Source organism: Eptatretus burgeri, chromosome 3 (genome assembly GCF_056783735.1).
Source record: "Eptatretus burgeri isolate ZD-2024b chromosome 3, Ebu_testis_v1, whole genome shotgun sequence".
NCBI classification, from domain to species: domain Eukaryota; kingdom Metazoa; phylum Chordata; class Myxini; order Myxiniformes; family Myxinidae; genus Eptatretus; species Eptatretus burgeri.
Window position 1 is genome coordinate 109,352,474 of NC_140963.1, and position 27,839 is coordinate 109,380,312.

General features: G+C 45.1%; 2 protein-coding genes across 11 annotated transcripts in view; one reads left to right on the plus strand and one right to left on the minus strand.

Moving 5' to 3' along the window:
* MCAT (malonyl-CoA-acyl carrier protein transacylase) overlaps nt 1–12,253 on the minus strand; it is a 35,311-nt gene extending 23,058 nt beyond the window's left edge. For all 3 annotated transcript variants that reach the window (XR_015056471.1, XM_085874965.1, XM_085874964.1), the window contains exons 1-3: nt 11,765–12,253; nt 10,626–10,713; nt 8,991–9,220 (exon numbers count right to left, since the gene is read on the minus strand). Coding sequence is in view for 2 of the 3 variants with exons in the window: in XM_085874965.1 (XP_085731091.1) it covers nt 8,991–9,220; nt 10,626–10,713; nt 11,765–12,253 (807 nt within the window). In the remaining variant the exon portion in view is untranslated. The remainder of the gene's footprint in view (nt 1–8,990; nt 9,221–10,625; nt 10,714–11,764) is intronic.
* The window catches only part of LOC147030682 (oxysterols receptor LXR-beta-like), a 57,451-nt gene continuing 41,666 nt past the window's right edge, over nt 12,055–27,839 (plus strand). For 2 of the 8 annotated variants that reach the window (XM_085874955.1, XM_085874963.1), the window contains exons 1-5: nt 12,432–12,923; nt 13,825–13,887; nt 17,063–17,115; nt 17,805–17,873; nt 21,551–21,808. In XM_085874955.1, the coding sequence (XP_085731081.1) occupies nt 17,837–17,873; nt 21,551–21,808 (295 nt within the window). In that variant the 5' untranslated portion in view covers nt 12,432–12,923; nt 13,825–13,887; nt 17,063–17,115; nt 17,805–17,836. Of the gene's footprint in view, nt 12,264–12,431; nt 12,924–13,824; nt 13,888–16,184; nt 16,437–17,062; nt 17,116–17,804; nt 17,874–21,550; nt 21,809–27,839 lie in introns of those variants that run through there. The other 6 variants (XM_085874958.1, XM_085874959.1, XM_085874956.1 and 3 more) reach the window with 6 other exon arrangements.

Consider the following 27,839-nt stretch of genomic DNA (forward strand, 5'->3'; position numbering starts at 1 on the left):
GACACTACAGGGACTTTCAGGAAGGGAAACAGGGAATTTGAAGGAGGTGGGTTTGGGGAGGATTAACGGAAGTAGAAAAGATCGAGGTTTTGGATGGGTGAAGATGTTAGATGGTAGTGAACAGCTGTTTTAAAGACCTGGAGGGAAGAGTGGGATGATTTCAGAGAGTGTGGAAGTTTGTTCCAGAGGCAAGAAAAAAAAAGAGAAATGAAACACTGAAGGTGAGCAGTGATTCTTGATGTTGGCAGTTTCACCAGAAGTGGGTTTCTGGCATATCTTGAACACCCTGTGAAAATATAGGAGGGACAGATGACAGGCAGAGCGGGGGGGGGGCAAGGCCAGAGAGGTGTTGGTAGAAGACAGAAAGACCACCAACCTGCATGCGGTGAGAGAGTGAAAGACACAAAGACTCGGCACCATCGCGGGAGATACCAATGATCCGAAAAGCCTTTTCAACAACGTGAAGCTGAGAAAGGTGCAAGGTGGGAGCACCAGCCCAGAAGGGAGAGCAGTACTCCATCAGGCTGTAGACGAAAGCTTTGTATGTGGTCAGGAGCTCAGGTTTGCCAAGGAAGGACTTTGCACAACAGAGAATGCCCAGTCGGCAACTGGCTTTGGAGGCCAGGTTGGAAATGTGGCTTTGCCGGGAAAGATCATGGCAGATAGTGAGACCCAAAAGCTGGAGTGAAAGAATCTCTTCAAGCGGATTGTTGAGTGAAGATGGGGGGAATGGGGTTTTCCAGACAGTTCTTTTGGAGAGACATGTTCCAAATGTTTGACCAGCTCATGATTTTATCCAGGTCTGCAGAGAGTGAAGAGGCTGTTGCCTGCCAATCTGAGGGATGTGAGATGGTATGGTAGAGGGTGGAGTCATCAGAAAAAAAAGATAAAAAGGATTTCCAGAGAGTCGGAGAGATCATTGATGAAGATTAAGAAAAGCACAGGGCCCAGAGCACTGCCTTGAGGAACTCCAGCCTTGACAGGAAGAGGGGAGAAGAGAATTACATAAGAGCCATGTGTTGACTGTGACAGGAGAGGAAGTCCGTAAACAATGAAAGGAGATTGCCTTGGATACTATAAGAAGCGTTTGATGAGCAGTGCGGGATGCCAGACCGTATCGAAAGCTCGCAATATGTCGAGGGAAATGGCTCCGATTTCATGTCTGGCATTGAGGACATCCATCCCTTTTTAGGAAAGCAGAAGCAGCACGTCCAAGGTAGAATGACCAGGTCTGAACGCAAATTGATCAGAAATCAAGCCATTGGAAAAGAGGAAAGATTTAATGTGGGAAGCGATGATGGATTCCATAACCTTGCTGATGATTGGGAGAAGGCCGATAGGTCTGTAGTTGCAGGGGTCTGTTTTTTCACCTTTTTCTGTGAAGTGAAAATGTTTGCTGATTTCCAAACAGATGGCAGATGCTGATTTCAAGCAAATGAGAGGGTGAATAGAAAAGAGAGAGGGTTAGCAAGAGCAACAGAGCAGGTTTTTAGGACACGTGGGTTGATGCCGTCTGGTCCGGTTGCATAATCAGAGTTGAGGTTTGACAGCAAAATCTACACCTTGTCAGGAGAAAAAGGACACAGAGTCCAGGAACAGCTGGGTGCGACTGGGTAAGGTGAGTACAGAAAGCAATGAGTGTGGGACACAAGATTTCGAAACAAACACAGAGTTGAGCCATTCAGCCTTTTCACAGGTAGTCAGATGTGCAGCCATTTTGAGGTAAGGGTGGGGATTGAGGGGGAACAAACACCAGAGACAGACTTAACCAGACACCACCAGGATTTGGAGGAGGGAGACAGGTTTGAGCATTCAGTCTTAAGACGAGAAAGATGTTGTTTTCTGGCTCTCCTGAGGGTAGACACACACTTGTTCTGAGCTTTGTTGAAGGAACTGAGATTGGCTTCAGTTGGCTTTGCCTTCCATGAGGCAAAAGCACATTGTTTCAGGGCAACTGCCTCACCACCATCTTCAGCGTACCATTGGCAGGATAAAGGGGATGACAACTGAAGACAAGCTGAGATAAATCTGTGCATGAGAGAGAGAGCAAATTTCTTTGAAAGAATTCCCAGGATGAGTTGATGTCAGAGACAGGAGAAATGGGAGACCAATCTAGAAGTTTGATGGCTGCTTGAAGTCCCTGCCAGTCGGACTGAGTGAAATGCCAGACAGGTCGGCACTGAGGTGGCTCTGAGAATGGCCAGAGAGATGTCCACTTTAACAAGCATATGGTCAGAAGAAGAACAGCAGACATTTGCAGGGAAATTGGTCATAACCAAATTCAGAAGAGATGATGTACCGTTGACTGAGATCCAGTTCGGGAAGGTTGCACAAGTCTCAATGATTGCAGAAGTCCTTTGTTGAAGTGCCATGGCAGGTGAGAGGTACCCACACCCAGCCAACTCGCATGGTGACAATGGAAGCCACCACATATGAGGAAAGAGGGAGTTTGGATGAGAGGATAGGAGTTGGTCCACTGTCAGCGAGCGAGATTTAAATGGAGTCATTACTGTTTGGTGGGCAGTACAACACACATATAAACATGAGGTGGGAGTGTCGGGGAAGTTGTAGCCAGAGGTATTCCTGGGGGTGTGGTGGAGTGGGAGTAGTACACGGAGAATAAGGAATAGAGTTTTTGGTAAAGAGAGCAACTCCACCGGCAGGACGAGGCTCAGGTCGATCATACCAGAGAAACCAGGGAGAGATACAAAGGAGACAGAGACATCTTAAAGGAGGAAAGCTTCTGTTAAGTGGATTATGTCTGGTTTGTCAGGAGCAACCTGTATGGAGAGATGTCAGGTTCGAGCGAAGGCCTCGGATGTTTGAGGTCCACACTGTTAAGGAAGAGGGAGGGGAGGGGGCTTTGGTGACACAAGAGGGGAGGGCAGAGGGAGTGTAAGATGAGGGATGAGAGGAGGAGGCAGTGAGAGCTGTGGACAGCATGTAGGAAATTGCAGAAGAGCTAGGGGAGAGGGCAGGATGAGGAGAAGGAGGACAAAAGGTTAGGTTGTGATGGGATAAGGCACAGTGGGGAGTAATAAGAGAGGGGGTAGAGGGAAGTAGAAGATTGGAGGAGGTGGAGGAATGAGTTGGAAGAGAGGAGACAGCTTTGTGGATGTGATGGGGGGGCAATACTTGAGAAGGGGGAGTGAGGGGGAAACTTGAGGAAGAAGGGTGAGGGGAGATTTGAGGGAGAAGGGTGAGGGGGGAAAGTTGGAGGGGAAGAGAGTGAAGTTTGCTTTCACGAGGGAAGAGGCGGCTGATTTGAGAGGGAGGGGAGATGATGAGAGAAGGCACGGCCATGGGGGAGGAGGGAGAGTGTGGGTAGAGGGGAAGGATGAGACTGGGTAGTGGTATGGTGAAGATGGGAGCATGTGGGGGGAAGGAACAAGATTCAGGGGGGTGGGAAGAGGAAAGAAAGCACATGAGGGAGGTGTTGAGGAATGTACCGATTCCATCCATCCATCCATTGGGACCATACTCTGTGCAGAGCGTCGGTGCTGCCGAAGCAGTCTCCTGGGCTATTGGGCACAATCCTGGATGGGTCGCCACTCCGACACAGGATACCAGCAAGCTGGCACTCATTTTGCCAACCTCGGAAGGATGACAGGTCGAGTTAACCCCACCTGGTATTAATTCAACAGCCGAGTAGGATTTGAACCCAGGATCCTTGGATCCCAAACCCACCACCACCACAACCATTAAGCCAACCCCAGGCTTGTACTGATTGAGAGAGAGTGAGATATCTATTTGGATGGAATGGAGCCCACAGATGTTTGAAAACCACACAGTTTGGGAGAGCAGAGGAGGAGCTGTTAGTAGAGCGGAGGACAGCGGAGAGGTACTGAAGGAGGAGGAAGGATGAGGGGCAAGATGGAAGGGGTCATGAGGTGTATAATAGGTCCAAATAATACTAACAAATTGGCGCAAGTTTTAAAACAAAACCAAACTAGAAACACCCAGTAAACAGAGACAACAAAATAACAGTAAAAACATGACAAAAAAAATGACCAGGAAAACTTATCTTTTGAGAAAGCCAGCAGAGACCATGAAGACACGACTCAAGCTCAAACACCAGAACCGGAAGTCAGTACAAAAGTAAAAAGACAAAAGAGCAGAGTTATACACAGATTCTATCTAACTTATACAGACTTACTTATTTAACATTACAGGGCCCATCAGATTCACACCGTGGAAGTGTAGATATGGAGAAAGATTCAGAGCAGAGCGAGGTGTTAACGGCCTCGAGTTTGTTTTACCCCACGCAGACTGGTGAGTCTGCGCTGCCCGTCGCTGGGGGAAAAGGGGAAGAGAAAAATAATTGGTCTGGCCTCCTGCCTAATACTGCACCTTGGATTGGATCCACTCGCCTGTCTGACTCTCCAACGCTCTTCTCTGTCTCATGGCACCACTTCCTTCCTTCAGCAATCTCTCCAGACATGTTCTCCAGCCAGACTTATTGTTCAGGCACTCCACCTTTCTGCATTGGTCTCGGGAGGGGTGGAGCCTGGCGGGGGTCGGGGTGACACCCCGCCTCTTCCAGGCGTGTTTGCTGGGAGCGAATGTCATGCACCTCCATTTTTAGTCCTACTGCGGCTTGCAAATTGGCCCAGGTGAGCCTCCGAGTGATGTCACCCTGTCCGCGAGATTGCTGGGGGAAAGATGTCTTCATTTTTCTCCATGACGAGCTAGGCAATGGAGCTCTCCGCACCTAATATGGGGCTACATGTAACGCTGCGCATTTGCAGCGTGAACATCTTGGAGGGCCACAGATGGCATGTTGGAAATGTGCAATGGACTTATCGAGTGGGAGATAGCAACAGGAACTCGATCGCACATTTGCGCCATGAGTTACAAGCTTTCCTCAAGGCGGCTCCGGGTTACCATGGTACGTGCATGACATGGCATCCCTCGGCACTGTAAAATGCCGGCTGCTGGTCTTGTGGTGCAGGGAGGAGTCATATGGAGGTGAGCGTAACCGTTGTGGTAGTCTTGTGGTTGAGGTCATCATTGAAATGGACAATGGTTGAAAGCGCGAGTGGAGGGTGGGCAAGCAGAACAAGATGATGGCTGTCGGTCTCGAGGTGCAACGATGGTAACCATTGTGGTGGTTGTGTGGGTGTGTTGGTGCTGGTTTGATAATGGTGAGCAAACGTTTGTTATGGTGAACTTGCATAGTGGATAATAACTGTGTTTTGAAAATTAAAGTTTCTACATCTGCTTTAATGATGGAAGGGTGGCTATCTCTGGTGGTGTCCGAAGTGTGGTCGGGTGCTTCTGTATGTGAACGGCAGCTTGGTTCTGCCACGCAGAGTTGAATGTGTTTTGGTGGCATATGCAAAATCTGATGCAGCACCATGCTTTGCTCCTTGGTGGTCATGGGGTGTGTGCACTTATATGTGTTTTTTAGGTGGGTTCATCAAAAGGTAGGGAAATAGGGAGAAAGTTGTAGAAATCCTCACTGATCCCTCAGAATGCATATTCCCTTCGTCACCCATTAGACACAAGGGAGGACCAAATCTGGAGCATGTAATAGGAAATATACTACCTCGGGAACCGCTGTATGTTGATTGCCATTACTGGGGAGTGACAGTTCGCAGAACCATAACAATATCTTGGACCCAACAGAGCAGCAAAATGCCGGAGGTATGATTTATTTTTTCATGAGTGGGGTGGAGTCAGGTCAGCAGTCCAGCCAATGGATGCAAGGAAGACTGCAGTCCTTCGATGGTCTGCCCACCAATTTATTAATACATAGTCTGTCCATTTAGATATCTAGATTTTTTTTTTTAAAGGAAGCAATTCTTTCAGACATCGATTCTCAACATTTCAAGTCGTAGAAAACTTTTAGCTGGTGCCCAAGTGGCCATGTTTGATTCAGCTGAAAACAAATGAGGAATTCAGCTCCATGGGGTTAGCTGTCTCCCATTTACGGTGGCCGCTTCCCGTGCTACGTTTGAAAAGCTCAACATTCACTTTTGGAATGACAGGAGAACAGGCATGAATAATGTTGATGTCAAATTTTATTTCACAAGTAGCATATTTTGCGCTCCATTTTAGAGAAACTGAACCTCTGCCACCCGATCATTACACCACCATTTTGCGGTGGGCAGAAGAAGTAGCTCAGAGCCTTGGCTCTGAATGAAACTAAGAGTGCAACACAATTAACCTTTTTAAAGTCATTGAAATAACTTAAATTGATAGATTAACCTAAACTTTTCCCGTCCGGGTACTTTTGCTTGCTTTGCACGTCACTGGGGATGGGTACCTTTCCGAGTTATTTAACACGAGCAGAGCCTACCTGTTGCTTCACTGACGGACCAATTAGTTGCCTTGTTTGCCAAATGTTTTGGGTGAGGGGGAGAAGGAAAGGAAGACAAATTTACCTGTTCATAGTGTGCTTTAACCCCCTCTCCCCACCCACCTCCCTGTCCTCACGTCCCGTTCCCTCGCCCCCGATTCATCCTGAAGTCTCTTCCTGCTAGAAATCTCACACGAGGACAGGCTTTGACAAACCCCTTTGGTTCGGGGGGGGAGATGGAAGGGGAGAAGGGAAGGAGGACAAATTTACCCATACAAAAAGTGCTTTAACCTCAGCGTTGCCCAGGTCAAAAATGAAATTGTAATAGCCTCTGCCACCGCCACTAGGTGGCGCTACACAGTACACATTAACAGAGAATTTACACTCGCCCCGTCCCCACACACCCTCGTGTGACGCTGCGGCCACATAGCCTATGTTACCCCCCAAAACAAAGTTGTATTTGTAACCCGAGTTTGTAACTTAAAAGATGTGGCTGTGTATGAGAGAGAGGAGAGACGAGAGACGAGAGACGAGAGAGACGAGAGAGACGAGAGAGACGAGAGAGACGAGAGAGACGAGAGAGACGAGAGAGACGAGAGAGACGAGAGAGACGAGAGAGACGAGAGAGACGAGAGAGACGAGAGAGACGAGAGAGACGAGAGAGACGAGAGAGACGAGAGAGACGAGAGAGACGAGAGAGACGAGAGAGACGAGAGAGACGAGAGAGACGAGAGAGACGAGAGAGACGAGAGAGACGAGAGAGACGAGAGAGACGAGAGAGAGAGAGAGAGAGAGAGAGAGAGAGAGAGAGAGAGAGAGAGAGAGAGAGAGAGAGAGAGGAGAGACGAGAGACGAGAGACGAGAGACGAGAGACGAGAGAGAACTGGCGTTGATATATATTGTTGTAGATTTCCGCCCGCCGGCGTGCGAACGACCGCTTCGAGCCAATGGCAGCCGTCTCGCCCACCGAAGACAATCCAGTCGCGGCTTTCCAGATCAACGCCGAAAACCAGCCATGGGTGTGTTTTTGACCACACCACAACCTTGTCTGTACTCTACCCGTGCGCTACAGGGTCCGATCGCCAAATCTTCGATTTACCTAATTATTCGCGTGGGTAGATTACCGAGAGATTGCACCTCAACGGGACCGCTGGGAAACGAGTCGCTTTAGCAGCTCGCTTCCTTTTGGGATAACCGAGCGGGGTATTATTGCGCAGTCCCGGTGGACCCGATCACTTTACTGGCTATTTAAAACCAGCTATATTCCGAGTGCAAGATGGCAGCTCAATTAAGGGAAGAGGACGCAACGAACAGGTTTACATTCACACAAGGACATTTATTGTAATAAAGTACGTAAGCAGGAATGCACGTATGCAATTAAACAAAGCAAAACACGTATGCAATTATACAAGGCCAACACGCATGACAGGAGAACTACAACCGTTCTACACAATCACTTAACAGTTTTTACTACTTAGTAGACACGGGCCCACGGGCACACGTACGCACACACACACACACCCAAGAAATGGTGGCTGAGGCCTTTCATAACGGGCTCCAGCTCGGAGGACAGGTGAGCTGAAACCCAGAGCCTATCTCGAACCTCTCCACCTCGTGTGGTCTTCAAGTTGTTCGGACCTGGGCTCCAGCGAGAGCAAACTGGATCCAATCGCCATGATCCTTCCCGAGCTCCCGCGAATCCTCCCGCGCTTCTCAACACGTGCTGGTGAGACGAGGTGCCGATTCTTCCCGTCGATGCGTCGCTTCCCCGAGGAACCACCTCCAAGAAGAGGCCGACGAGTTGCACCAAGCCGGGAACCAAACGGAGAACAAAGAGCTCCACGAACCAAGAAGAAGAAGCCACCACTCGCAGCTGGAGTTGAGCAACCGGCTCAACTCTCTTCCAAACAAAGCAGCTCTCCAAAAAGTCTCCACCGGAGCCAAGCCCTGGCCGAAGCTCTCCTGAAAGCCCGAACAAAGAAAAAGGATCTCCTCTTTATCCTTCTCTGCCCCCTCCCCCGCGCCAGGCGTGACTCATGCCCTCATGATCCATCCCCCGCTCAATCATGGGTGGGAGGGAGTCGTTGACGTCATGAATCACGGGACGGAAGGGCTCTTCTTCCTCTTCGCAGAAGAGGGGGAGGGATGTCTCCATTGTTCGTTCCCGAACTATTAAATCGATCCGCAGCGCATCTAATCGATTTCTAAACATTTAAACAATGGAAGGTGAGCTATCTAGGGAACAAGCACTTATCGACATAGCTGACTAAAGGAACCTGTATGTTGTGTGCAATCGAATTCCAAATTCGTAACAACATAAAAGATGTCTATGACCCCTTAACAGGAATGATTATAAACGAATCCAGTAAAAAATATTTCACCAGCATACCATTACTGCACGCAATCTGCTCAACAATGCAGTCACATCGAGTACAACCTATCTTTATTGGGTAAGACGACGGAAATGGCCAAATACTTGGACAAAATTTCAGGACACCATTGAGAAGTGATAAGAATGGCTACCTTTGTGTTCTTTGCTGAAAATGGAGGGCCACCGACCATTGGTCACACAATGATCCATAATGGTAGAGTTTAGTTTCAATGTCACCTAACATTGTAGAGCTTTGAGATCTTCACAGAGAAAGCTACCACGGGAGTTGACAGCAGAAGAGACTACAAATTAACGTACCTTGTCATCTCCGGCAATGACTCTCACTCCGGGATACAAATAAGATGCCAATTGGCACACGGGGCGAGTCGTACCCATCTCAGCAATACAATGATCTCGGGCGGCCTGGCAGGCAGCATCAATTGCTGTCGAGCTAGTGCCCATCCGAATGCCAACGGTAAGCATCCCACCGGGCCTCTCCAGAGATGCTTGGCCCATGGCCACACCTCGTTCTGCCACGACACGCAATCCTAAAGACAAAAAGGCAAAGTGTGACGAGAAGGTGCTCACCCGTTGAATTTTGAAATGCAAGCAAATTTTTGTTTTCAAAGAAAGTTACTTCATGTAATAAAACAGGACCTTATTTTTATGAGTTTGATTTTTGCTCTTAAAAAAAAAAAAAGAAGATATAAAATTATTCGAAGAACAGAGATGTGATCGATACGATGGATAAATGGATCATCTCTACAAGAAAGAATTCCGAGCTCAGAAATCGGGAAGGGATCAAAAATCAACACCAGCGAAGACTTGCTTGGTATGCACAATGAAGGTCAGAAGATGAAGCTGAAAATAAAGTCATAAAGCTCGATGTAGAAGGTAAAAGTTGAGAAGACGTCTTAAAAAGACGTACATTGAAAATTTCAAGGAAGATACATTAAATGTTTGTTTGCACAAAACTTCCGCAATGGATAGATCCATATGGAGGAATGCCATCATTCGACCCCAGAAAAAAAATCAAATGAGAAAACAGTTGTCAAATGCATCTTTGTTGGTCATTTCCTTAGTTTTCACCTTCTTTGTGTTTTTTTTTGGAGAGATCACCATACACATAATTATATGAGCGCTGGACATCGTTATAGGTTTCGAACTTCGTGAGCCTTGGAACAGGCATGGCAGTAGCAAAGTCTAAGCTGTAGGCATCATTCTCAGGGAAGAGCCACATCATCGGTCGCTTCTTCCCAACTTCTTATTCCAGATCACTCGCATGACCGAGGTGTCTGTCTGTCAAGTCAGCTGGGAGCAGAGGTTCAAATACGACGAGGTGAAGCAGTCACCATACTTTTCAATCAACGAGCTCACACAGGTTAATGATTTGACAAAGACATACAAGTCCACATTCCAAGATGTTTCTACGATCGACTTGTACGAAACAGTCGACACGAGCGAATTAGTTTCCTCTCCTGTGAAAACGATTCATTTGAGGACAAACATTCATCAGTATTTGCATCACAATTCAACCCATTCATATTATATATTTGGGAGTTAAGCCCTGACGTTACACGACAATGCATCTCCTCTTCTTCTTCACTCTGACAGCACAAATTATTTATTTATTTATTTTTAAACAGCGACATGAGACTCATGGAGTCATGGAGGAGCTTGTACAAAATTTCATTGACGACAAACTCATTAGTAGACGTCGGTGTGCTTTTACATGACAAACAAAGGCATTAGCAGACAATGGACGAATGTATCGTACATGGGATTTGAATGTGGGACGTTGCGCCGCGCTTTTATCAATTTCAATAAAATGATGGTTTACATGTCAATGAATGAAAATACAGTGAGAAGCTTAACAGTCTCTTCCTGCACATTTCCTCAGATAACGCAAACACATTGCAACTGAAGGAGCACTCCGTCGCCTTGCTCATTTACCATCCTCAAAGGTCATGGTCCCAGCAATCACCAATGCCGTGAGCTCTCCCAGGCTGTACCCAGCAACTTCTCGGCATTCATCCACCACCTGCCAATCACAACCATGTCAATGATTTCATTACGAGAGGGTGTCAGCCCATTTCCACTATTAACCGATTGATTATTTATTTATTATGCCTTCACACCAAGGGTGCCGGAGGCATTATGTTTCCGTGTTGTCGTCCGTCCAGATTTTCGTTTATGCGATAACTGAAGAAGAAAATTGTAGAATTTCATCAAGCTTGGTAAAAAGGTAAAGCAAGACGGGGCAATTAAGTGGTTAGATTTTGGGCCAGATGTGATAAAGGTCAAGAGTCAAAGGTCAAGGTCAAACTCTGAAATTTTACTGTTTACGCCCTAACTCAAGAAATATTGGACAGAATTTCATCAAACTTGGTTAAAAAGGTAAAGTTAGACAGGGCAATTGTGTGATTAGATTTTGGGCCAGATGTGATAAAGGTCAAGGGTCAAATATGTCAATACTCAAGTGTTTGTGCGGGAGAGCGGAGGCATACCCGTCGACTGCGCGCAGTCAAATTACTCTGGTTTGTTTTTTCTACAACATCTCGGCTGATGGAATCATGGAGGTGGCAGAGGGTAAACATGGAACCGAGCACACCTTGGAGAAAATGCACCGGTGCACCAGGACCTGGAGATAGAGGACTGGACAGATCCGCATCAAAAAAAGGAAACCTTAAATGAACTCGAGAAAACATGATCGCCCGCGTGATGTTACTCCAGTTTTAATAATGGGGGAGGGGGGGGGAACACAGTTGGATGAATCGCACAACGGAATGAACAAACAGGAAAAATAGTAGAGTGGTCGTGGAGGAAACAGTAACCTGCAAGAGGGTTGGGTTCGGTGGAGTTAATGGGGGTAGAAAAGATTGCAGGGATAGGGGGGGGGTCAGAGGGGGTGAAATGGAGATGGTGATGCATCACCCGCTTCAAGCCTTGGTGGGAATGGTAGACCTGAACAACCTCGAGAAGGAAGTTTTCATAAATGGGGGAAAAGGAGGAACCAAAAGAACCATGACATATGAAGTGACGTCACAATACGATGACGTGTACATGCACGTGCCAAGCAAACCACCATGGACCTGGGGGAAGCTCTTTCGCAGCACAGCGAAGGCAGCAAGTGACGCGGTGAACACGACAGGCTGACAGATCTCGGTGTGCACCAGCTTCTCCGCACATCCCCTCTGGCTCAACACCCAAGGATCCCAACCGAGCACCTTCCTCGCCTCGGCAAACACCTGCATCGCTTCGGGGTGTGCTCGCAGAGCGGCGCACATGCCGGGACGCTGCGATCCTTGGCCCGGGAGCAGCAGGATGGTTCCAGGTTCGCTCTGAGGGAATTCATGGGGTTTCGAACGACGACGACGAGGGACGGCTTCCCCGGAGTACGCGTCGTCCAGCACCTTCGATATGGACGAAGAGGGAGGAAAAGGCGGGAACTGCGTCGGACCGGGTGAGGAGGATGAAAAGGTCGACGGGCGTGAACGGCCGAGAAAGAAACGACGACGGAGGGAGCACGACCATGGGTGGAAGCAAAAGCGTGCTGGGTGTAACGTACCCGCCAACACCATGGTAAACGAGGTGAGAACCCTCAGCGCACACCTACTTCCTTTAGGACAGCCATTCAGGACGAGGCTCGAAAAATCGATTTTAAAATCTGCAAGAAACGACGACTTAAAAAAAAAAGAAAAAAAAAAAAGAGACGTTCGACCGTTTCGAGCACGTGCGACGTGCAAAACGACGTCCCCTTGATGACGCGCCACGCACGGATGACGTCAGACGGCGACCCGGAAGAGTCAAACTGGTCGCTCGAACGCGATTTATTAATGTCGCCGCCGCCGCCTCGCCGCTTCTGTACTACTGGAAGGTTCAAATTTTTTTGTCGTGTCTGCTCGATTATTTCACCGTCTTCCTCACATCTTTATCGTTTCGTTCACTTCGTTTTCAACTTTAACCGCTCACGGACGCTCTGCTTCGACCTGTTTGTGCGTGTGACCCGTCCCTGACTCCCTGTTCATGCGTCAGCCGTTGCCTGAGAGTTTACGTGTCTTTCCATCCGTCTGCATGGAAATGATGACCAACACCGACGCTCTGTTGATGTCGGTGAACCGGTGAAGGGATCGACCCGAGTGTTCACGGTGTGTTTACCATGTTCACCTCGGCGCCTTCGATGTACCTTGAGTGAAAGGTTGAAGCGAAAGTTTGATTTCTGCGGGAAATATCCTCGTTTACATCGTCAAGGTAAGTTTATGGTTCAAAGGTCAAGCCGTGAGTTCATATTCTGAATGGTCAAACTTCGGTAATCTCATTCTTTAATAATGATACTGAATGTTTTGGAAGGGGATGGAGAGGGAGACGGGATATAGAGGGGACATTGGTGGGGAGAGGGGGCATTGGTGGGGAGAGGGGGCATTGGTGGGGAGAGGGGGCATTGGTGGGGAGAGGGGGCATTGGTGGGGAGAGGGGGCATTGGTGGGGAGAGGGGACATTGGTGGGGAGAGGGGGCATTGGTGGGGAGAGGGGGCATTGGTGGGGAGAGGGGGCATTGGTGGGGGAGAGGGGGCATTGGTGGGGAGAGGGGGCATTGGTGGGGAGAGGGGCATTGGTGGGGAGAGGGGGCATTGGTGGGGAGAGGGGGCATTGGTGGGGAGAGGGGACATTGGTGGGGAGAGGGGGCATTGGTGGGGAGAGGGGCATTGGTGGGGAGAGGGGGCATTGGTGGGGAGAGGGGGCATTGGTGGGGAGAGGGGGCATTGGTGGGGAGAGGGGGCATTGGTGGGGAGAGGGGGCATTGGTGGGGAGAGGGGGCATTGGTGGGGAGAGGGGGCATTGGTGGGGAGAGGGGGCATTGGTGGGGAGAGGGGGCATTGGTGGGGAGAGGGGGCATTGGTGGGGAGAGGGGACATTGGTGGGGAGAGGGGACATTGGTGGGGAGAGGGGACAATGGGACATTGGTGGGGAGAGGGGATGGACATTGATGGAGAAAGGTAAAAGGACTTTCTCGATAATCGATTGTTGTAACTTTAAAATAGTGCTTTTTATAACTATAAGCAATGGTTGTTGTAAATAATTGTGAATTTAATGGGAAATCTTGGCTGATGTTGATAAGTTTAATTCCTGTTACTTATTCTTTTTCATTCAGGACGAACAACTCACCCTCGCTGGAAATTGGTGGTTCTCACGTTCTAAAGACCCCACCTGGCAAGTAAGAGCATCGGTCGCAATCGATGGGTCTTTATTTTTTCTTGCAATGGCTGATATTCGATCCAACAGGTGATGTGCCGTGTCCGCTGCTGTAATTATACTGATATATTACGACCGTTATTATTACCCCACACACACACAAAGCGAAAAGTGGGGTTAAGCAATTGGTTCATGTCTGTCTGTCTATTTGTCCATCTGTTTTTTCAGCTTATGATCGAGGAACAGCTTATTTAAATTGAATATTACATTTTGAACATGTATAGAAAGACAAGTCTGTCGTTTTACTGTACCTTGGATCTGAATTCGTCCCGATCGCACATGTGCAGAGAGGAGGGAGACAATTTTTTTTACTCTTTCTGTCTGAATTGAAAATCATTCCAAACAGAAAACTTACTGTTTTTAAGGACATTATAAATAACCAAGCTTCTGCCCTGCCTTGACCATGATACTCCTCCACTTCTCCCTATCCTCAGCCAACCCTCTGCACTCTTCAGTCACCCCCACATTCTTGATATCCTTCCTTACACAATCTTCCCAATCTCAACCACAGTCTCTTTCTATCCTACCTTGCTCCCTCAACCTATCCGCTCTCATTGCCATTCTCTCTTGCTCCATCCACACCAAGTGTCCAGTCCACTTCAACCAGATTTTTACCATTCTCCCCATCAAGCTCATCTGCACACCAATCTCCTCCCTCAGTTCATCCATCTTGAAGATCAAAATATCAGCTCGATTATTCTTGCAAAAGAGTTATGGCGAACTTGGTTTTTAAGACTATACTACATGACGGTGTGTAATGTATCCTTTACGTAGACTCGCATTATGCTGTGCCTTTTCACAATCTCATCCTACTATTAATTTGCAATTGGTCAATGGCTTTGACACTAATACAAATTTTTATTATGGATCCTAGGCGTCAAAAAAGCTACATATATCAAACAAACAGTTTCAAATGGAGCACCTCGTCCCAATTAATACCATTCCTTTCGTGCCGCAAAGGCATATGCGGCTGCCGAGGCAGTTTCGGTGGCAACGAGTAGTCCTGGACAGGTCGCTGCTCCGACGCAAGTTCCACCAAATGGTTATTACCCCAGTAAGCCGGTACTCATTTTTTCCGACCACAGAAGGATGACAGGCCGAGTCAACCCGACCGAGTGTTAATTCAACGGAATGACAGGGGCTTGAACTTAAGACCCGAGGATCTTAAGCCAGCCACTTTAACCATCAAGCCAACAACAGGATCTCTTCTCCATTAGAGCATTTAAATTGCATCAGATGTGGCAATAAATAGTGATTGTTGCTCTCAGCTTGCTGGCTCGATGACAGAAGATGGCATTTGCATTTTTGCTGTCTCAATCCATACCTCGTTTGGAATCCTATGCGAGCACGGCCACTTGCTGGTGAAGCACAATTTGCAGTTGGCTCATGGTTATATTTGCTTTAGTCTCGACGGTTTTCCCAGCATATTCCATTTTGAATTGAGTATGCTGTACCTGTCCTTCATGAAGTTTTTAGGGAAGGTTCACAGTGACCTCACCTATTCATTCGGATTCATTGTGTCATGTACATTGGCAGATGAGAGTAAAAGCTCAGCAAGGTGATTGTATTTCTCTACTTTAACCTGATGTTCCAAGGTGGCGACCATTAATTTTATCACCTGTATCTTATAACCCTGCCTTGCACGCAACTGCATTTGCGGGTACAGGGCCTGTTGGGATATTTTTAGTTCATCGTACTTGTTTTCAACACCAACTTCTTGAATTAAATAAAAAACGTTCCGTACATATGACACTTTTAATGTCGACTTGTTAGGCCCCTTATATTAAACAGGCAAGACTAGAAAGCTCGTGCTCAAACTGCTTTATGTTCATTCACCTCCAGTTGGTGAACTACTGCCTGAGTGGACTTTAGGTAGGAGCCATAAATACATCTCGGCCCTGGAAGGTGGAGCTTTCAAATTTTTAAGTTGAAAATAGGAATGTGGAACAAGTGCTGAAAGTTACAAATGTGAGTTTGAAAAGTGTAGAAAGCAACTGTTTTGGACTATTGAGGAAGTATCAGGGTGAATGAGTGATTGACACGGTGGATTATTTTGTGTTCTGTAGATGCGTGGTGATAATGGAAAATGGATCTGTCGTGGTTGTGATGCAAATGTCGAGTGTTCGTCGGTGTGTATACTTTAATTGATACCTAATGCATCTTGTATTATAGGGAGGGGAAAGGCAGGAGGGGTGTGGAGAGGGTGATCGAGGCAGGTTGTGGACTTTAGAATTGCAGTATGAAGTTGAGCTCAGAGAGAGAGAGAGAGCGAGAGAGAAACTAACAGAGACATGGACTCGCAAGCTTATTAAGGTTAATGGATAGAGAGCAAGGATCATTTCAGTGAAGCATTTGGACTAAGTTTGTTCAAGTCTTTGGAGCAATAACTGATGAACTAAAGTGCTAGTTAACCTGCACTCGTTCTCTCAGCTGCCACGTCGACCAGCCATATTCGTGCCTGTGGTTTAAAGGGTCCAAGCTTCATTTCATCCATTTTTGTCTAAAACAATGGTGAGTAGGTACATCTTAATAGACGACCATTACTCACGATGTCTCGACAAGTATTTAATTTAGACGGATTTTATTGTGTAGTGTGGAAGACACATACACATAGTTCTGAGGAGCATGTACAGTCATTGCTATACATAGCCATTGCTCTTTTCTGTACGCTTGCGCCAGCACGTGTTGCTGCCCTTCTTGATGGTACCCGTCCAAACAGAAAGAGAGAGTCAGTAAGCTGATTGACGGCCCTTTCGCTATAACCTTTATCAGTGTTACACAGCCTTGTTTGAACAATTTCCTTTATGGCATCATGATCTTCAAATGTTATCCACAGAATCCATCCTTTAAAGGATCAATTTATTTCATCCCATATAACATTGTGCGAGGGGAACACCAAGTATTTTTCATGGATCTAGGGGAGAGTGGAAGTCCAGGATGCAATATGCGAGGGCTTTGACACAAAATAACAGGACAATGTTAGATAAGTAAGTTCATGACCTAACGGAGATAGAATATCGGTGTTTTTCTGTTAAATGTTTAACGTTGTTGTTAAAAGACTGCACAAGAATAAGTTAAAAAAAAATTTTTTTTTTTAATTTGAATATCAGTCATTAACTTTTTTCTTTTAATTTTAGGCCACAGACTTGCTGTTACTCATACGTGGGATTCAAAGTAAATCATGAGCTCGGTACGTGATTCCATCCATGTGCATCTGCAGTTCATCAGTTTGTTTATTTATTTGCATTTTCCAATACCGAGGTTTGCCATGACCGTTCTCCTTGTAAAAGCAAAATAGTATTATTGCACAAGGGCAACGTTTCCAATTTTTAATGTGTTGCATTGCAAAGCCACCTATCTCATGGAGACTTTTTATTTTGCTTTATACGAAGGATCACTTGACTCAGTTTTGCTGCATGTTTAATGTCTGAAGAGCCAGATAGCCTAGAGGTAAACGCCCTTACCTCCTGAGCTGTCAAGCCTGGGTGAGGATCTCGAGCCAGCTATAAACTGTCACCCTGGTGTTTCGCCCGCTGGGTGAGGAATCGACAATGAGTGTGTGTCGTCCGTCAGAAGGACGTTATGCTGGATGATCCATCTGCCAGCACCGGTTTGTGGATTAAGGATCCCACTGTGTTTTTTTGCGAAGAAGAGTCGAGTTATCACCGGCACCCTGAACAAATTGCAAAATCCTGCCGGCAATGCTAGTTGTAAGTGGTCTGGTCTTCTTGGATACTCCTTGACACCAGGTTACACCACTTGCTATCCATAAATAAATTCACGAGGTAGTTCGCATGTTTCATATGAACAGCAATCTTCAGCTATGAAGGCCAACCATTTCCAATGTATGAAGACTATATGATGATTGTATGTGGACAGGTGGTGAAAAGATGTGGCGAGTGTGAGTCGTAATGGAAAGCCAAGCGAAGCTTCCAGCCTCTACTTTTGGTAAGAGAAGGGTGGGTGAGAGTTTGTGTGCTTCCCTTAGAATTGTACTTATTGCTATCCTTAACATCAGGTACTTAACCATTCGTTAAAGATGTTGCTCTAACAATGATGTACTATCTTTATTGTCCACAACCTAAAAACAAATGAGAAGACAGGGCTTGCATCCCCATCTGAAAATCTGTTTGCTCTTTGCTGCATTTTTAGTTATAAAATACTATACAGAAGACATTTTTGTTACATGCAAGGAATCCAACTCGGACAATACAGCTCCATGGCGGGTGCTCTCCTCTCTGAGTCATAATGTCACGTCACAGGATTCGTAAACACCGACTGCTCTGAGCCGGATGGTCAAAGACCATCTGCGGATCTCGAAATGGTGTTTGTAGATACTGTGTTCAATATTACCACAATTCCCCAAGGATCACCCAAACCAAGCCGGATCTGGTGGTGAAATGCGCATGAGGCAAAAAGGTGGGAAGACACTTCTCATCGTTAAAATGGGGTTTATTAAAAGATAATACGGGGATAAGGGTAGACAAGATGCTATGAATAAATAAATGGGACAGACCATATGCTCAAAGGGCAAACGAGTAGGGAGGTACACACATTTATGCACAATGAAAGGAAATAAATATAACCTAACCCCCAAATGGTGCCAAAATACCAGATTCACACAGTAAAGGGGCAGGTAATGGCTTGAGCAGGCACGAAGCTGATGGCATGCAGGTCGCTGAAGTTGATGAAGTGCAGCTCTGAGCAAAAAAGGAGAGAATGAATGGCGATGGCCAGGACAGGCAAAGGTGGTGGCCAAGCAGAGGGAAGGATTCTCTTGCTCTCAGATCCATCTCCAACTGCCGCGGTTAGCACGGTCACAGCCATCATAATCTCTGGGACCGTCTTCATGCACGGTGGGTCCCTCTCATTGGCTGCCTGCTGCTGTGGGTGTGCCATTGTCTGTGCCATGGCGGCCCCAATAAAAAGTCTTGTGCCCTTCTTGAAGGCTTCGCAGTCGACCAGGCCTCCATGGCTTGCGTTGCACTGACCAAACAGTTCATGAAGCACTGTTGTCCTTTAAAGCATGCCAAGCACTTTCCAGTGTTTTTCTGCCCACAATTCCTCATCCAGCCTCGCCTGATTTTCAGGTTTTACGTAACAAACTTGCTCTATATTGTCTTAAAGCACTCACTTCTTCACATTTTACAATATGACTTACCTCGAGACAAATAGCTATTACAAGAGGAATCAACGCTACATGATCAAACAGTTCACACTATTCTTGACACAATCAAATTATGGACCCACCCCTTTTCACATAACAATATGGGCTGCATTTGCTCAAAACAAAATCACATAACAGCTCACAAATATGATTGGTACAACTTTCTCCTGTCTCAAGAATTCTTCTTTAAAAAGCTTCTTCAAGAAAGCACAATTTAGCACTTCCAAAAGTCATGCATTAAAGTCTAATTTTTCACTTACATTGACTTTAAGTACAATATAAAAGGACAAAGGTAAAAATCGATGTTGTTGCTCATACCTATCAAAAATGCTTGATTCGAGGAAGCTCATGATTTGTGCAGTAATTTATTTTTCAGTTGTTATTTCAGTAATCATTTTAAGTTGTTGTTTAATTCCAATTAGTGGTTTTTTTTTGTATTTCAAATTTGAGGCTCAGGTGACAGAGGGTAAAAAAAAAAAAGCCAATGCCCAAACAGTGGGGCCACAGTTTGCCAAATCAAGAAAGGGAAGAAACACAGTAATGTGCAACTAAAAGGGTTTGTTAGGTAGGGTTGATAGGGTTAGAAAAGATTGTGGATAGAGATGGGGGATGACATGACATGGTGGTACATCCCTTGCTCTAAGCACTGGAGGGAAGAGGGCATGTTAATCCTCTCCAGAGGGCAGTTCTGCAGACGGGATAAAAGTGGAAAAAAGATTGGAGGATTGTGGGAGTTTGAGCAGGAGGCGGTTACTGAAAGACCGCATGTGTCCTGGAGGAGCTGAATATGGATGGTTAGATGAGACAGCAGAGGAAGGGGAATTGGTTAAAAAAAAACCCAGAAGCCACTCATCTGTCTGAAGGACTTGCATTTTGGCCTTATTGTAGGAGATACCAATAATGTTGAGGGCTATAGATTCCACAGAATCCATAAGAGAGAGGTGATTGGAGCACTCACCTATAGGGGAGAGCAGTACTCCATTGAGCTGTGGATAAATGCCTTGTAGGTTGTGAGTAATTTAGATTTTTCAAGGAATGACTTAGACTGACAGCAGATTTGGAGGCCAGCTTTGCAATGTGGTTGGTCCAATATTGGTCACAACTCATGGTGAGGCTTAGAAGTTCAAGATAATGAACCTATTACAAAAGCTGACCATATAAATACATGGATATATCTGTTTGACAGTCCTGTAGCAAGAGGTATTTGCCATTCATGTTGCTGAGAAGGTTTTCACGAAGCCTGTCAGTAAAATTAAGAAGTATTGTTTCAAGAAGTAAGTATTGTAGTTTCAAACTAGAAGAGCACTCGGAAGAGCGGATACCTCCGCCACGCAATGCCTGATCCAGTAGAACATATTCAGCCCAATATATTTTTTTGAAATATCATGCAATATAACGTTTTTAGACCCATCTTCAATGGTAAAGAATTGCTTTTAAAATTAAAAAAATTATTGTATCCAGATCTGAATTCGGATCTTCACCAAAATCGAATCAATTCGTCCTTGCCACACACCCAATCTGTCCACCAAGTTTCGTCCAAATCCGTCTAAAACTTTTTGAGATATCGTGCTATATTTCGGTTTGGCCCTATCTCTCAATGGTGAACAATCACTTAAAAAATTCTTCTATCTGGATCCGGATCTTCACCAAAATCGAATCAGTTCATCATTCTCATACACTCAACCTGTCCACCAAATTTCATCCGAATCCATCCACAACTTTTTGAGATATCCTGCACACACACAAACAAGAAAGACGTCATGCATAGCACGACGATACTTGTGAAATCCATAAAACAAATTTGACATTAAAAATAATCGGTTGTTGAATTCAATGACCAAATATGCAAATCCTCTTCAAATTTCAAGTCAATCGCTTGAAAATTGACAGTTTTTGAAATTTGGCCTATGTTGACCTTTTGGCCTAAGTTTACCTCAAAAATAATTGGTAGTTCAATTCAGTGACCTGCTATGCAAATCCTGTTCAAATTTCAAGTCAATCGGATGAAAATTGAGGTTTTCAGAGATTTGACAGTCATTGACCTTTAGCGTATCTTGACCTTTTGACCTCAAAAACAATACGCTTCTTGTTTATGAAGAACTCTACCAGGTGGTGAAGTTTTTTTTTTTTTGAAGATTGGTTTAAAATTGTGACCTGTAGGCGAAACACACACACACACACACACACACACACACACACACACACACACACACACACACACACACACACACACACACACACACACACACACACACACACACACACACACACGACCACCCAATATACTTGAAAAAATCTTCGATTTTTGCAAGTAACAAATACAAACAAACAAATAAACACAGGGGTGAAAACATAACCTCCTTCCACCTTTGGTGGCGGAAAGAAAAATCTGTATTTTTTTTATTTTTTTTGATGACAAGACTGATGCTTTTACCTTTTACCCTCTCTTCTTCCGCAGATGTAACTGTGCTGGACAATGATGTAAATAAATACAAACTGGAACAGCTCGGGGACTATGGAACTGCACCCGATGAAGATCAGCGAGCTGGGAGCAGTAGTGGACTGGGAGAAGGGGAAATGTTGGCTTCGGAGGTCGTTAGTAGTGAGATTGTGACAAGTAGAGTGGGGGTGGCAGAGGATCAAATTGGTGCACCTGTGCAGATTATCAGCATTCAAAATGGAGTTCTTGAGAACATCCTGGCACCTTCAGAGGCAGGTGAGTTATTATTACACAACAAAAATATGATAGTTTGTTGTGTGCTTTGGAACTTCTTTTTTGGAGCACAATTTTACTTGGCATTGTAAAAACAGCTCAATGCATTATCAAACTTGTGACAAAATTTTGTTTTCGATGTTGTAAATCCCACGAGGAAATGTGTTTTTCTGTTGTTTTTTTTTTTTTAATGTTGTGACATGCTCATCTGTGTAGCTTTATTCCCTACACATGGAAAGATTGTATTCCAGGTGAATGCATGGTGCTGCACTGATTAGGGTGCACAAAGTTTCTGTATGCCTACAGGAGGTTCAGGTTGCATTTGTAAAGGTTTACACTTGAACATACTTCATTGGATTAATGTGACTTCTTAACCTAGTTTATAAATACAGCCATTAAATATATCGTCTATGAATAACTGTATTCTAAATAATTGCTAGAGTTAAGGTAATTGTAGAAAACTGTTTTAATCATAACTCTTACCAGACTCAGTGGCATAATGGTTAGAGCACCTGATCTGAGTCTATGCCTGGTGTTGGCTTAATGGTTGGAGTGGTGGGCTTGGGATCCGAGGGTCCTGAGTTCAAATCTCGCTCAGCTGTTGAATTAATACCAGGTGGGGTTCACTCTGCCTGTCATCCTTCCGAGGTCGGCAAAATGAGTGCCAGCACGCTGGCATCCTGTGTCAGAGTGGCGACCCGTCCAGGATTGTGCCCAATAGCCAAGGAGACTGCTGAAGCAGCATCAATGCTCTGCAGAGTATGGTCCCAATCTCCTCTCCTCCTCTGAGTCTGATAGGTCAGTAGTTTGATTACAACCCTGTTTGAGTCATACCAAAGACTTTAAAAATGCTATGTACTGCTTTCTGGTGGATGTTCAGCATTTAAAGGATGGAGCATGGACAAACCCCATTGGTTGGTATCCATACATAGGGAAGAGGAAATGTCTCCTTAATTGCCCCACTGAGTATGGAAAGAAAAGTAACATCGTTCACTTCGTCCAAGCTCAGTGGTGATTTGTTTGAAGTTGAGTCCGGTGTTGTCATGCATTTGGCTGCATGTGTGCATGATTTGTGTTGCAGCTCCTGCACAAGCTTTTGACTTGGTATAACCAAAAATAAGGCATCACTATATATGCTGACCATCTAAAAAGGTTTCCATAAAGTTAATACGTCCTTGTCAATGTCATCAACATAAGAATAGAGCTACAAAGTTTTAATAGAGAAATTAAGGGGGTAAGTCTGTGAACTTGTTTAGCTATATATATATATATATATATATATATATATATATATATATATATATATATATATATATATATATATATATATATATATATATATATATATATATTATATAGCTGCAAAAGTAGGTATACAGTAAGGATTATACCAGTATTACCAGTATTATAATCGTGGTGTTGGATTCATTGAATAGTAGAATTCATTTAATTTGAACATTTGAGAGATAAATATGTTTATTATTGGTATATTATTGATATGCTTGTATAATCAATAAAATACGTTTTGTGCGCACGTTTTGTTTTTCATTACTGTATACCTACTTTTGCAGCCCCCTGTATATACACACATACATATACATATTTTTGGATCAATAAGTCGGAAAACTTCTTATGTAGGGATGGCCCGGACACTCCATTCAGGTCAGGTCAGGTATGGGAGCATGCGCCGGAGCAGCGCGTCACTGCGTCCACTTTTCTCCGTTGCTCTATGGGCCTCTGTCTGGCCATTCCCCAGGCAGATGCCTGGCCCATCCCCTTCTCCTTGAAATGCTGATCAACCTGCTGCAACCAAGAGGCACGTGGTCAGCTTGTTGGCCTCCTCCACTCACGTGGCTCCCACTCACAGGATCAGCGTCAGAAAAATGAGCCACATGTCCATACAGCCACAGCTGATGCTCCCGGACTATGCAGGTTACAAATCTCATTTGAGTCTCTCTCAGGAACTGCTCATTGGGCACAAAGTCTGACCAGCGATAGCCATGGATTCTCCGAAAAGACCTGGTTCCAAACGAGTTAAGTCTCTGTCTCAGATCCCTGGTCAGAGTCTAAGTCTCATCAATAGAGCAAGGCTGGAAGCACCAAGGATCTGAAGACTTGGACTTTCGTCCTGCACAGGTACTGACAGTGCCACACCCCATGACCTGATGAATCCATGACTCCCCAGGCCCAATCCAGACGTCATTGAATCTTTCATTGAAACGAAACATCATTTCGAATCGCCATTGAAACGAAACATCAATCTTTCAAAGATGCCATTGAAAGCCTGGATCTTAGTTTTGACCCAGGAATCCCATATTCCCAGTGGCTCCGACTCCTCATTCAGCACCTCGAGGACCCCCAAAAGGATATCCACAGTCTCTGCAAAGGTGACTGCATCGTCTGCGAAATCAAGGTCAGAAATCTTGACACTCCCAAACAATGCACCATAGGAGCCTGGTGTTGGCTCAGTGGTTAGGGTGGTGGCTTGGGATCCTGGGGTCCTGCAATCAAACTGCACTCGGAAATGACACCAAAGGGCGGACTTGGTAGACACTACAGTTCTGGATCATCCTCCAGTGACCATTAATGACCACATGGTCAATATCCTTTGACACATCACCAGCGGTGGAATACCAAGTCCAGCGATGCGCTTGTGGGCACTGAAACCATGAACCAGCCACCCTAAGTTCACGACTTCTTGCAAAGTCAAGGAACTTAGTGCTATTCTCATTCACAGTTCCAGACCCATGGGGACCAACATATGTGTCATAATCATCCTTATCAGTGCTTGTTGATGCACTGAAATCCCCCAAGAATAGACTAATATCTCGCCTGGGGCACTGATCAACCACTGACTCGAACACGGCATAGAATGCGTCCTTCACTCGTCATTCACGGTGAGATCACTCGCCTCAGTTGGAGCATAAACAGAGACCAGGGAAATGACACCCAAGGAGTGACGAATCCTTAGTCTCATAATACGCTCGTTGACCGGTCTTACCTCAATTATCATTGAAGTCAGCTTTTTGCACACAGCTACAGCATCTCCTTGGGCATGGTAACCATCAGAGCGACCATTCCAAGAGTAGGTGTAACCACCCACCATGATCTTGTTACGATCCGGTCTCCAAATCTCAGAGAGTGCTGCAATACCAATGTTAAAAGCTGGAGCTTAGATGATTGCAGAGACAAGTGATCATCCTCTCTTTGGGATAGGACATTCCAGTCACTCAACCAAAGGGACTGCCTCAGATTAATCCAAGGAGACTGCCATCTGGTGGACGACACCTCAGCTCCAATTCGCCACATACCACCGCAATCTGACCAAGGAAGTTTACCTTGTGCTTTTTCTCCAATCAAGGAATGGGGGCCCTGAAGGCTTACCCCCAATCCTGTTATCCGGTGAGCTGCCCTGGGAAGGGCAGCGGCGCAGGAGGTACTCCCACGGAATGGGTTTTCAGTTTTCTTTGCTTTTATGGGTTTTGTGGAATGAAATGTTTTATGGTGGCTGGAGTGCAAATTCTGCCACCAATCGCCTTAAAAAAAGAAAGTAACCCAACACAGTTGGGCACTGGATATGTGTGGCCGTTGGCTCACAAAGAGTTCCTATACCCTATGACAGGTTTTGTTTTTAATCCTGCTGGGTGTCCATATCCATACAACCTCCTCACAAGGTAATCTGGCGGGGGAGACGGTTTAGTTGCCGACAACCTGATCATGGAACAGGATAGTACAGGTTTACATGGTACCTGTAGCAAGTCGCAGATCTCATCTGGCCTGACCCCTCAATAATGGTACCTGTAGCAAGTCACAGATCTAATCTGGCCTGACCCCTCAATAATGGTACCTGTAGCAAGTCGCAGATCTCATCTGGCCTGACCCCTCAATAATGGTACCTGTAGCAAGTCGCAGATCTCATCTGGCCTGACCCCTCAATAATGGTACCTGAAGCAAGTCACAGATCTAATCTGGCCTGACCCCCCAATACAATTCTCTTGGCTTTGCTCAATACAATATAAATCCTCAAAAAAATCTACCAAGATAACATTTTTAAAGCTATAAATTGCCTATCAGTCATCTGCGGAGAAGTCCTCATCCAATAATGCTCATTAAACTTTTGCACATCTTTGGTGAACAAGAGAAATGAGAGACCCAAAAATGCACATTTGTCATTCTTCTTATTCTTATTATTCGTTTCTGACAGCCTAACTCAAAATTGATTTCAGCTATGAACTTGGTTTAAACACCAATATACTGCATTTTGTAGTGGGGAGTTGCAAAATGATAAAAATTTTAATAGCTTCAAAGGATTCCATAAAAATATACGCAAAACTGCATTCCTTTGTAAAGCATTAGGAAGGGATCAGAGGGGTTGATGGGACTATGACTGTCAATAAGTCTGATGGGGGGGGGGGGTGCCAGACACATTTGCTCAAGGGCCAATCAGATCAACATGGCTGTGGTTAATGGTGGAATGTTATCAGCCCTGGCTGTGCAGGGCAGTCACAGGGTCAATCGACAGCAACAACACATACATATTTCTATAAAGCATGTACTATTTAGAATGTTAGATCGTCTATAAAGAATGTAGAGTACCAATACAATGTGTGCACGTCGATAAAGTGTGTCCTACAACATTTGTAAATCAGTAGAAGAAGATCTTTATATATAAAATTTGAGAACTGAGATTTGATCTCAGTTCCTGTCTGCGTGTCACAAGATGGTGGGTGACACAAACTCGACCCGTCCACAGGGTGTGTCCTCTGCTAGTAGTTAATAATGGTGCTCTTGTCACAAACTCTTGGCAAAACACTTAAGAACCAGAAATACTGTTGCATCAATTTAGTCACTTAATTAGCTTTAGCAAAGATTGCACTCCATTTCAAATTCCCCTTCTGTACCCATATCATTCCACCTGAAAGGAGGGGAGGGAGGCAGGAGGGACTGCTCATGTTTAATGCAACACAAATCCTGAGAATAAAAAACATTCCATGCAATAAGAATGAAATTCTCCAGCATGTAAACACACTTCCAAAAAAGTAAAGAAACAAGTCATAAAAACATTTTTTGATTGAGAGTGTGAGATATCTGTTAGGTTAGAATGGATCCTACAGATGTTAGAACACCACACAGTTTGGGATATTAGAGGAGGAGCTGATATTAAAGCAGAAGACAGTGAAGAGGTGCTAAGAGCCGAGGTTGGATGACGGGCAAGATGGGAGGGGTAAGGAGGGGATTTAATAATAGAAGAAGGGTTAGGAGGAAGTAGATGTAAAGAGGTGGGGTGAATCGATACTGAAGTTGGAAAAAAGGATGATTGATGGAACACGAACATGCATTGCAAACTGGGATTTAAATTTTTTTATCAAGTCAGAGATGTGATTAAAGACATTACGTGAGGGATGCAATAAAGGAGATTTAAGAGAATTGAGAAAAGAAAATTTGTAACAGTGGGACTTTTTAGACATGGGATGAAGGAAAGGTCAAATTAAAAACCTTTTTGAAGATGATGAAGAGTAGTGAATTGTGATACAATGCAGAGAACTACACACGTGAAAGAGGAAATTGAAACATTTTAAGAGACCATTTTTATTTTGATAAAGCTTAGGTAAGATAGTTAAAGGAAAGGTTGAAGAAAAAATCGTGAAGGTGTGTGGTGAATTTGGATCAGCTAAAGTAGGATGAAGATGGTAGGTCGGTGAAAGGTACAGGAAGAGGAGTTAGAGAAATCATGTTTTTATGGGAGGTGTAAGGTGAGAAGTGAAAAGAATCAAGAAATATATAATTTTTTTAAGATAAGGTAAAATTCGGTAAATGAGAGGTTGAAGAAAAAATCGTGAACATATATGGTGAATGTGGGTCAGCAAAAGTATAAGGAAGATGGTAGATCAGCGGAAGAAGGAAGAAGACTCATTACAGGAGGTTACATGGGGTATAAAATGAGGAGGGAAAAGTTTTTTTTCTTTTTACTTTTTTGAGACATGAAACAGAGGGTATAGTTGGGAGGGATAGAAGGAGGTAGGAGGATGGAGGG